This window comes from Cicer arietinum, chromosome 6 (genome assembly GCF_000331145.2).
Source record: "Cicer arietinum cultivar CDC Frontier isolate Library 1 chromosome 6, Cicar.CDCFrontier_v2.0, whole genome shotgun sequence".
Taxonomy (NCBI): Eukaryota; Viridiplantae; Streptophyta; class Magnoliopsida; order Fabales; family Fabaceae; genus Cicer; species Cicer arietinum.
The window spans coordinates 67,349,226-67,361,379 of record NC_021165.2 but is presented as its reverse complement, the minus strand read 5'-3'; the positions used below and the strand labels follow the sequence as shown (position 1 = coordinate 67,361,379).

Genomic DNA, 12,154 nt, shown 5'->3' with positions numbered 1-12,154 from the left:
AAAATAGATATAATTGATAGTGATTGAGAGAAATTTGAATTGAAACTTAAAAACTATAAATTATAAATTCATGAACAAGTGTTAGTAAATAGAGCTTATAATTTCTTTTTCCGGAACCAAATAAAGCCATGAGTGAGTATTGAAGAAGCAACATAGTCGTGTTGACTTATCTCAAGTTTGATACTAGTACATACATATCTCTATCTGAGAACGTGCACCTATAAATAAATAATTAGATATCGTTATCCAATCAGTGATTTGAGGAGAATTCGTGTCTTCTACTAAGTTTGACTCTTCTAGATTTTTAACCAGGACCAGATGTACCTCATACTTCGACTGCCAATAAACTTCTCTCAATAATAGAGTATCAAATTTGAATAATAATTTATAAATATAAATATTTTAAATAAATTTTTACGTAAAATTAATTTTGAATTAGTTTTTTAGAAAAAAATTTGATAAAAAAGTTTTGATTTTTTTCTAAGAAAAAATAAATATAAATAAAATTTCCAAAAAAAGTTTATTTTTGATTATTTTTCTGAACAAAATTTGAATTTCACTTAATAAAATTTTTTGGAAAAAAATAAATGTACAAAAGTTTCTGTTAATTTTTTTTATTAAAAATTCGATTATTTTTTTAAAAAAATAATTCTAAAAATTTTCAAAAAATTTGATTTTTTTCCAAAACATTATTAAAAATAATGATTTTTTTTTTAAAAAAATTCTCTAGAAAAAACAAATTAAAATTAAAAAAAACTTAAAATAATTTTTGATTCTTAATTTAAGTTTAATTAACTGAATTGTTTTGAATATATAGTCCAATTCATAAACTATTTAATTGATTTATATTTTTTTTAATACTGTCCATTTCAATTTATCAATATAATTTAATTAATATATTATTTTATACAACCCTCATTAGATCCTTTCAACTATCTTCAAATTAAATAGTCCATCACAGTTCCTGATAACAATAATCTAACACCAAAATAAAAGTTTGAACCATATTCTAGTTATACATGCAGAAAGAAAGAAAAGAACATAACATTGCAAATGCCTATACTATCTACTGCCAATGCATCAACTGATACAAACTTGTACATATAATACATAAGTAAGAATATATTCAATCTTTAAATTCAATTTAAAATACACTATGAAGATTTAAACCCTCTTAAACCCAATACTAATATACCCTTACTGAGTACTACTTTACAGTATACAGTTCAGAAACAAACTAGTACAGAAAAAAAGAAAGAGAAATTCCCTAGAGAAGAGTGTGCTATAAGTGGTTTGGTGATTTTTTTAAGCAGGAACCCAACAAGAAACAGCATGCAGAATACGCCCTTTCCATCCCTGCAAAACCCACTTCCCATCCTCATCAACTACAAAATCTTTTGAATATTCCTTCTTCACCATTTCTTTCACTTTATCCACCAATTCTGGTTCCAATGGGACTTGCTTAAACCTTGCTCTCTTGTTCCTAACCTGCCACTGCTTGTAAGTCTCTGGCCTTTCAACTCTCTCTGCTCCCTCACAAGCTACCACATTTACTGCATCCCTTCCAAACAACCCTTTCTCAAACATCAACCTATATGGATCTTCGCGCGGCACAGTAGCCTCAAGCATATCAAACAATGATGAGAAATGGAACAGTGCTTCTCTGAACCTAGTAAGAAAAAATGGTGCATTATAAGTTCCATTCACTACACCATGTATGAAGATGTTTGGATTAATCCTCCTGATCAACCCCAACACAGCATCTCTTGGACAATTCGCCGTCACCGTTTCATCTGAAAGGTTCTTCAATCTGTATAAACAGTTAACAACTGTTACTTCTTCTCTATCAATCTTGAGATCCTCGAGTCTTATAGTGTCCCATTTCTGTGCTAGGCAATTGTACTCAAATGGAACTCCAAATCTCTTGCAGTACTTCTCAAGCCGCCGACCCGTCTCCTCAACCCTTTCCGCAGGCCTAAATCCTGGCTGAGGAAGATCAACTCCTGTGATACGAAGCCTTGGAGGCCCGCCGGCTCTTTCTGAAAGACGCTGAATAAGACAAGGCCACTGGAAGCCATAGAAAACACCAAAGTCAATAATGTGAAGACTACTTTTATTTTGTGCCAGCTTCAGAATAGTTCTGTTGGCTAAGAAATTTGACATCCTTTGAAATGGAGATGCTGTGATGTATACTTTATAGGCTTTTAACATATCTGCAGAAGATGCTGAACTTAGGAGTTTATACATCGGTGTCCCAGCAAATAATCGCGCTTCAAGGCCATTGGCGAAGTAATGAGCTAAACGCTGGAGTCCATCGCCATGAGGCGAAGAATGCTGCCTAATCTGCTTAAGTATTTCATTTGCATTGCTTTGATCGTAGCCACCAACAGCTTGTGCACATTGAGTTAATAAAGTCCATAAATCTACTGTAGTAGTTAGATTTGCAGTACCCTTATTGGAACCTTTCTTAGAACGCGATGTTTTTCCATTAGATTTAGATCCTCCTGAACTAGAAATCTGTGAATTTGATGATTCAGAATTGGCACACAAAAAGGATGGACTTTTACCATCCCTACAAAGAAGTACCTCATCAAACATCTCTGATAACTCAGTATCATCATAATAAACAGCTGAAATCTTGCTACTTCTCAGATCTTCTTCATGTGAGATATCAACACCATTCATTAGATGACCTCTCTTTTCCCTTGACCCTCTAGAACCCCAAACCATAGTACCCTCTTCATTCATCTTCCAATCACCATTTGGAAAATGGAAAACACCTTGTGTATCAGTGTCTCTAAATTGATTATGAGGCATTCCATCAAGTACCTCATAGGTGTTTTCTTGGGAATCATAATCAACAATAGAATTATCAGTGGTGTTACTACTATTACTATAGCATTCAGAACTAGTACTAATTCCTATTCCTCCACCAAAATTATCATCTAAAGTAAAATCTTGGTACTGTTGGTTGGGTTTATTTTGACCTAGAACATCAAAAAATGATTTTTCAGCAGCTTGGAGTCTCAAACAATCCTGCAACATGCAGGGTTTGCGTTCCAAATCATCTTCTTCATCCATGAGGATATCACTTATGTATCTAAGAATAGGATTAGAATATTTACTACTCTCAGAAGATTCTGAATGGTTTGAAGGGGATGTTGAATCTGAATCTTCCACCTTGAACCCATTTTCTGGATTCTGGCTTGAGAAAACAGACACAGGAATGTTTCCAAACATACACACTGAATCAGGAAAATTCCCCACAAGGGTATCTGTAGAAAACATGTTTATTGCAAATAACAGAATCTTAACAACAACAAAATTAAACTTTTCTTATTTTGATTACAGAGATATTTATCTAGCTGAAGACGGTTACAAGGTTGAAACTTTGCTTAATTAGAAGTTTAAGAGACAGAAGAAAAACAGATCTAGTAAATTAAGGTAACCATTCGTTGAATAAAGGGACAAGAAAAAACAAAAAGAAATAGTAATAATAACAAAGAATGAATTTGAGAAATTTAAACAACAGTGACCAAAAAGCGATGAGAAATAAAGAAGGTACAAGTTTTTGTGGAAGAGTGGTCGTTGGAATGGAAGTGATGATGAGAAAAGTAACCGACAGAAGCTTGTAGAACAAGGGTTATTTATCTCTTTGCTTTTTTAATTTACAGAAACAGAGAAAGGAATCTTTTTTGTGTCATTCGGTAGTTTCTAGGAAGATGTTATTTAAGGTGCTCTATGCCATCATCATGTTTTTATTAGTTACTTATCAGTTCGTTAATGTTTTTAAAACTTGATTTGGACATTAATCAATGTTTATCAATTATTGACCAGAAAGTTATTAATGCACTAAAAGATTTACTATTTTCATCCTTCACAGAAACTGCATCATCCAATTTAGCATATGTTTTGGTTACAATAAGAATTGATTTTTATATAATTAATTTTGACTGAATTAATTTTAATTAAAAGTGATTTGAAAATAAATTAATTTGTATTTGTATTTGTATATATTATTTAAAAGTGATTTTTATTAATTTATATTATTTAAATAGTTTTAATTAAAAATGATTTTTGATATATAATTATTAAGATGAGTTTTAATATTTGAGTATTTGAAATTAGATTTGATTTCTATTTTATATATAATATATTAATTTTGTTACATGTTTCAATTTAATTATTTATAGATTAACAAAAAATTTAAATTAAAATAAAATGCATATTGAATTAAAAATATTTTTTAATATAGAGTTTAATTTCAGTAATAGATATTATATTAATTTGTTAAGCAATATATAGTATATTAATTAACAAATGTAACTTTTTATATTTTCTCAGTTAAATTTACGGGCTCGTTTGCAACAAAATAAATAAATGGGGTTTTGCAACCCAATTCCTTCTTCTCTAACTTAGAGTCAGAAATGTTGCAACTCTGCAACTTAACGAAAGGGTATTTCAGAGAATTTAAAATAAGATAGATTTGATAAATCACATTAACTTACTATGGAATCGATTGTACTCAAACGCAGAAGCTAGGAAATGGAGCTTCAATTAAAATTGAAACATCTTGCCATTGTTGAACCAAACATGCTATTAGCCTTTTGAAAAAAATAAAATAATTTTTAATCTCAAGGCAATTCAGTCATTATATCAACTACCATATAAAAATGACGTTTAAATCTCTAACTATAATTAAAAATGAACATGTCAAAAAACAAAAAAAAAACAATTTGGTCTTAATATAGTCGTTTGTTGAAACAAAAAGTGAATTATATTGAATTTTCTTGTTTTATATATTGATCCTATTTGATTGAATTCTCAAAGTTACGTGGTCTGTCTCATATATATAGATATAGATAGACTACAAAGAAATAACATAGATGATAGTTATCTATCAAAATTAACTCTATTTAGATCCTAATCCTAAACTTTAGGTGATATGATAAAAATGTGATAACGGAATTTGTTACGTAACAAATTATGTGATGGACTATTATTTCCTTATGAGCAATTTATTTTTCCTTTAGAAATTTACTTATAAAAAGATTCCAATAGACTATTTTGAATCTTTGATAACAATCTTTTATGGTATTACCTTTTTATCATCAAGATTTTAAGAGTTTACTTTTCAGTTTGTTTAGATGAGAATAGAGGTGAAAATAGATCAATTGTTTATAAAGGTCTAAGTCCATCGTGTTACTTATCATTGTTTATAATAAAAAATAAATAAAATGAAATATTTATGAAATAATCACATTCATTTATTAAACTAAAAATTACAAATGAAATATTATATATAGGATGAATATCTCATAACATCGGTCTTTTAACAAACTCAACTAACTTATAACTAATTAATAAATGATAAAGAAAAAATGTTATTTAATATCGTCTCTCATGCTAGAACATGTTTACCACTATTCGAGTTTGAAAAAAGTTAAAAAAGAAATAGTAGAAAAGACATTGGCCGAAAAGAATTGAAAAAAAAAAAAAGAAAATCATCGACTAAAAAGAATCTAAAATGTACTAAATTTATGGACGAAAGATTATTAATTTTGTATTTACCTATCCATATTATGAATAGAAATTAGGCTAAAATATTAGTTTTAGTCTTTTATGCTTGTGTTAGTTTTCGTTTATAAGTAAAAAATTTAAGTTAATCTTTGTTAGAATTGTTAATCCTTTTTATAGATTCCATTAATTTTTTTTGCATATGTGACAATTTATGTTTGGATCTTTTGTTGGAGGTATGCTGCAAATTTTGAACAAGAAGATGATGAAATTGATGATGATGAAAGTTGCACAAATAAATTCCAAAGCATGTGTATCACACTAAGCTTTAGATTCGATTTGCCTCCACCAATCTATATATATTGGATGTAAACGGGTTAGCCGACGAATCCCTTTTAGGATACTTTGGAATCCTTGAAGTGAATTGCACATTCACATCAAGCCTATCGATCAGTGATAGTTTACAGAATAAAGTTCATTCGTTTACTGTCGTGCACTAGAGAAAAGAAAAAATGACTCAGAAATATTTTTGACATAATCTTGACTCATGTAACATGAATTTTGTCTTGTTTATCTTGTGTTCTTTCTGCCTCTAGAGTATCTCTAATTGGTGAAAGAAAACAACTCTTCAACTCATACTAATTGGTGAAAGAAAACAACTCTTGAGAAAGATTGTAATTTTTGATAACTTAAAATATGCATAGGTTTCAATTAAATCCAAACATTGCAACCACTTGACCAAATGATACATTAAGTTATTTAATTTTACTATATTAATATAACTATTAGAGAATTCCAAATATATTTTGGAAATTTCTCCCACAATTTATAAATAACACTGGATATGATTGAGATGAACTGCGACAAATCAACATCATCTCTTCCATTTTGTTATTCTTTAAATCTAAATTCCAAGGTAGAGTTTTACAAAATCCATAAAAAATTAATTTGAGATTGAAGAACCAATCTATTGAAAAATCTTTCATACCCAAAAAGCCAAAAAAAAAAAAACAATGAATAGATTGATTCAAATATAGCTACCGTTTAAGATTGAAGAACAAATCTGTAGAAGAATCTTTGAAACTCAAAACACAATTAGTTTAAGAAAATGTTGAAACTCATAAAACCCACATAACGGTGTCAATATTATAATTTTGAGGCTTGTAGAAGGCTAATTTGAGGAAACTAGTTAATGAGAGAGATAGTGAAAGTCACTAAGAGTGAGAGATGAGTTTGGTTGGAGACCACTTAAACACATGTAACTCTTTTTTATTTTGTTTCCACTTCATTCATTCTTTTTTTTTCTTTAATTTTGGTTGAGGTGACCATTGGTGACAGAGAGAAAGAGACTTAGGTGCTCTAGATTCTTTGGTTATGATGGATATAAAATGGGTGGAGTTTTCATGTTTCTTTTTCGTTTGAAGTTTCAAATAGTGAAAATATGAGATAATGAAGTTCATCATACTCATCTTCTTTTTCTCTCTAACATTTTTCGAATTTCTTCATCAATGTTATTTTCAAGATTTAAATATTTGATATTTTTTATATAATTAGTTTTAACATTTTTATTATTAATAAAGGATAATCAATTTAAAAGATATAACTTTCTGACTTGATTTGATACCTCAGCATTCGTTATAGACACATCAACATTTAACAGCTATATATGCGTTTTTTTTAACGGAGTTCAATAGAAATTCAAAATAATGATCAAATTGTGCACACTTTGAGAGTTAAAGACTAAGTTAAATGACCCAATCAAAAAGAAAAAAAAATACTTAAAGAATCTAAGGAGAAACTAAATTAAATTTAAAGGATTAAAAATATATTTTAGCCTAAAAATTAATATGTCAATTAGATTAAAAAAAAAAATTTGGTTTGACTATTCTTGATATTGATGAATATAAGCTAAAATCTCTATTGAACTATAAAACATGAATTTTGTCACTAAAATTTGTTGGTATTCTTAGCAAATACAATGACAAAATTTTTTGCAGATTTAGAATTTTGATTTTGTATTGTGGGTGTTCTTTTTCTTCTTGAATCCATTGTTTCCTTACCTTAAACTTGATGTAAATTAAGTAATAGACATTGATCGGTCTAATGCATTTACATCTCTTGTATAAATTAAAATAAATAGTTGGGTATCTCGAGTATAAATTAAGTTTGAGAAAATAAAAATTTAAAATATATTTTATTATTGTAAAATAAACATTCAATTTTAATTTAATATAATAGAAAATATAAATATAAGTAAATTTTAGAATATTTAGTTGTCTCATAAAATAAAATACTATACTGTTACTATTTGTCTACTTTTTAAAGCCATGTGTCACATGGTTGTTAGGTATTTTTTTGTCAATTCATCCTAAAAGCAACAATTTCCATTCAACTTTTGGTCCAATTTAGGGAGAACAACTTTGTAGGTGAGTCCAACTAATTGTTTAGTTTTTCCCTTTTAATAAGAGGCATATCAGAGAATGGAAAATAGAATATTCTTCAACCTTTTTATTCATCCTCTTTCTTTTCTTCTAGTTTGGGTGAAAGTAAATATATTGTTAGGATAATATAAAGAAAATATTGTTAGGTTTGTAGATACTTTTTGTTCCTTTAAATTATTTTTTAGGTATAAATTAGTCTTTTATTTAACTTTTAAAAGTGTTAGTTTGATCTTTTAATTTAAAAAAAAAAAAATGAGAAGAGGAGAAAAATTGTCTTGTCTTTCTCAATTTCCCAGCCATATATATCAAGATAACATTGGTTTATTGTAAAGCAAGGGATCGAGGAAAATTGATTAACAAATAAAAAATTGTTAGATTGACAAAATTAAAAATATGGTGAACATGCCTAGCAAATTGTTCAACATAACCATAAAATTTATTTATTTGATATGACATTTACTCCTAATTTGAACTTGGAATAATGGTATTTGTGCATTTCTCTTTAAATTAATGGACTAAGTCTATGTTTGGTTGCTATCTCATCCTTTTCATTCTCAAACACATAAGCTCAAAGCAGCAAATTTTGGACATTTATTTGGTCCAAGGTAAGCTCAAAGTCAAACACTCCTCTTTTGTCCAATAACTTATAAAAATTAGTTTTGATAATAATGTAATTGTAGTGTTTGATAAAATACCCTAATGAAATACTATTGTTCTAAAGGTTGCTCTTTTGTTTTGATAAAATGCACTGAGCAATATTTGATAATTGTATCTATGTTGTGATGCATCCAGTGGAGCTTACTTATCATTTTGTGATATAATTTATTGTTTTCAAAAGTCTAAAGTAAAAAATTGACCATATTACAGCATCAAAATCATATATTACTAGTGTATAACATAACACTACCGTCGTGGCAACAAAATGAAAATGAAATCTGCAAACTAGTCAATAGTTTATTTATTATATTCTCATTAATTAATGGTCAAAGTCTCAAACTTGGAAGGAGATGCTATTTTATAATTTTCATCTGTTTGATCCTTCCTTACCAAGTTACCATGATTTTTCATCTTCTTTCTCTATCTCCCAACTTCAACTGAAGTGAACCCTTTCTTCTCTTCAAGCCATCCACAATTCATGGTCAGTTCAATTCATATCTTATTATTATTTGATTGCCTTTTTTTTTTATTATTATTTATGAATTTTCTGAACAATAGTGGTCCGAATGTTGGGGACTGTTTCTGAACAAACACAAAACGATGAATGCAAACTCTTTTTTTTAAGCTAGCAATTTCATAATAAAAGATTACTACAACTTTGATGAAGAAGATGGTGAGATTTTTGTGTTTGTATTGGTTAAAATATATAAAATACACTCGTATAAAATTGTAATTAAAAACATATTAAGGAAGAAATCCTGTAAAATCTTTAAAATATTCTAACAAGAATTTAAAATATAAATTATATCATAGTAATAATATTTTATTTTAAATCATAAATATATTTATATCTAAATCTATATAATCTCCAAAAGGTATTTAAGCATATTATTTGCATTTATGAGTCTGATCAAAATCAATACAAAACAAAACATATTGTGATATGCTTCAGTTAGAAATCACACGATCATAGAGATTAAGATTCATTTCATATTAAAAATTGAGAGCTTGATATAAAGAAAAATTCTTCAAAGTATTTCATATTGAATGATTATTAAAGATAGAAATATGAGGAGTTCTACACTTTTCAACTTGAACCAACTAAATAACCAATCAATTTAATGCACTAACTAATCTCCAAAATTATCTAATCTTTAACAGTTTCAACAATATGAAAGCATCCTTGATGCTGATCATTTTCGTTTTGCAGTTAACACAAGCCCTATTGAATGTTCTGTGGCAAGTTGGCAACCATGACCTCAGTGACAGATCCTTCCCTAGAAGACACTGATTTTTTAGAAACCATAAAGTTCATAAGCCAAATCCTGATGGAAGAGAATGTTGAACAGTTACCTGTTTATGACTCACTTAGCTTGCAAATCACTGAGAAATCATTCCATGATGCTCTCTTTCACAAAACATCTCAAAACCCCTTAGATATTCATAACTCCAATGCTGGAACATCCAACACCCATAATTCCCCTGATACTATTCTTGGTGATCATGGTTTTCAATTTAACTCCAGTGCAATTCCTCACACTTTCTCAAATAGTGTTAGTGATGGACTCAGAGATTTGGATACTTCAATTACAAATATGTTGGCACAAAACATATTCAGTGATGCCGATTCTGTTTCCCAATTCAGGAAAGGTTTAGAAGAAGCCACCAAGTTTCTTCCACCACAGCCTCAACTCTTAACTGCTCTAGAGTCATCCCATTTCAATAAAATTGGAGAGAAAGATAATCATCCACTTGTATTGAAAGGTAGAAAGAATCACGAGCGCGAAGAAATTGATACTAAAGAAGAAGAAGAGAGAAGTAACAAGCAATTAGCACTTGGTGTTGTTGATGAGGATGAGTTATCAGAAATGTTTGATAAAGCTTTGCTTAATGTGGAACATTTGCCACATTGCAATGAACAAAATTATTGGCTGCAGAATGAACAAGCTAACACAGAGAAGCAGCAACCTTCATCAAATAGAAGAAAGGCTTGTCCCAAGAAACAAGACAGAAAACATGAAGAAACAGTGGATTTGAGGAATCTTCTGCTTCTGTGTTCACAATCTGTGTATGTCAATGACACCATAAATGCCAATGAACTACTGAAGCAGATTAAGCAACACTCTTCACCCTTTGGTGATGCAACACAACGGTTGTCTCATTACTTTGCCAATGGCCTCAATGCACGCCTTATCGGCGATGGTACCATAAAGATTTTGTATTTGATGAAGACAGCAACTGGATGCTTCAAGGTTGGAAAGGTCGTATTTTATATGCTTCCACATGTTGGGTGCCATCATAATTAATCAACTCACATCATACTAGACATATGGTGTGAGCGTTGTTATTAGATTTTTAGACATTCAGCATGTGTAATTAGGTTTTTAAATTAGATCATGTGTTTTCTATTATAAGTTCATGTAAATTTTGTTCATTCTATTAGTCTATTTGATTTTGGGTTGAATTTGGATTAATACATGATGTTGATTCTATTCTTAATGGTCTTTTGTGATTTATCAATTATTATCATCAGTGGTGTTCAAGGGACGAGTTAAATTGGCAAGAAAGAAAACAATGAAGATTATGTGAATAGGCCATGTCATGTCACAATCTCAAGGTACTTAAATAAGAAAAACAAGATTCTGCTACTAAAAATAATTATAACAAGCTTCTAAAGAGCTAGCAAAATAAGCTCATCATTGCAACATACATGCTGAAATATTATCTCAAGTATCTGCCTCCTAGTATTAGTATTAGTACGACTGCTGCTCAAAACCTTAACAAAGGGAAAGGACAGAGTAAAAAGCTATAACTGATTCTAATAATTAATAAAAATTCACACCATAAGTCTAGTAAGATGCGAGTTGATTATGCTGGCACCCAACATGTTGAAGCATATAAAATGCGGCCTTTCCAACCTTGAAGCATCCAATTGTTGTCATCATCAAATACAAAATCTTTATGGTACCACTGCCTTAACTTTGTCCTAAATTTAGCCATTAATTCTGAGTTCAATGGAAGCTGCTTGAAACCAGCCCTTGTATTCCTAACCTGCCACTGTTTGTATGTCTCAGGTCTCTCAACTCTCTGTAATCCTTCACATGCCTTTGTATTCTGAGGCTTTGTTTTTGCTGATCTTCTGTGCTATAAACATTTATTTGCAGTGGCAGCACCTGTTTATTTTATTTATTTGTTGAGGCACTATTGTTGGGGTGGAATTGTACGAGGCTTTAGTCGACTCTTGATTATGGGAGGTTTGGTTGCAGCAGTGTTTGCATCTGCATTTGGGCCACTTTTCCACCTTGGACAGGTAAATATGATTTTTGGCTGAATTCATCTTTGCTCATTAATTTGCCCATATTGATGTTGTTTCCCCCTTGTTTCTATAAATTGATTATTATTTCCTCAAGAAAGTTCTATAGGAATTTTATTGATTTTGTTTATTACTATTTTCCCCTTGTTTTGTTGATATTGGGATGTAAGACGACAAATCTCCACATGCCTTTATGGGAAATTTTGAAATAAAAATTAAGGCCTCT

General features: G+C 29.7%; 2 protein-coding genes across 2 annotated transcripts; one reads left to right on the top strand and one right to left on the bottom strand.

Annotated features, from left to right (window-relative positions):
* Positions 1-1,104: 1,104 nt before the first annotated feature.
* On the bottom strand, positions 1,105-3,720 carry LOC101491604 (scarecrow-like protein 14). The gene has a single exon (XM_004507120.4). It carries the CDS (start codon positions 3,286-3,288, stop codon positions 1,306-1,308), a length of 1,983 nt encoding a protein of 660 aa, XP_004507177.1. The 5' UTR covers positions 3,289-3,720; the 3' UTR covers positions 1,105-1,305.
* Positions 3,721-8,862: 5,142 nt separating this feature from the next.
* Positions 8,863-11,114, top strand: LOC101491915 (scarecrow-like protein 33). Its single transcript, XM_004507121.4, has 2 exons — positions 8,863-9,096; positions 9,826-11,114. The coding sequence occupies exon 2, from the start codon at positions 9,845-9,847 to the stop codon at positions 10,919-10,921; it is 1,077 nt and encodes a 358-aa protein (XP_004507178.1). The 5' UTR covers positions 8,863-9,096; positions 9,826-9,844; the 3' UTR covers positions 10,922-11,114.
* Positions 11,115-12,154: the final 1,040 nt, after the last annotated feature.

Excerpts from the sequence above, each read along its gene's own strand:
- LOC101491604 (XM_004507120.4), bottom strand. The coding sequence starts at position 3,288 with ATGTTTTCTACAGATACCCTTGTGGGGAATTTTCCTGATTCAGTGTGT.
- LOC101491915 (XM_004507121.4), top strand. The coding sequence starts at position 9,845 with ATGTTCTGTGGCAAGTTGGCAACCATGACCTCAGTGACAGATCCTTCC.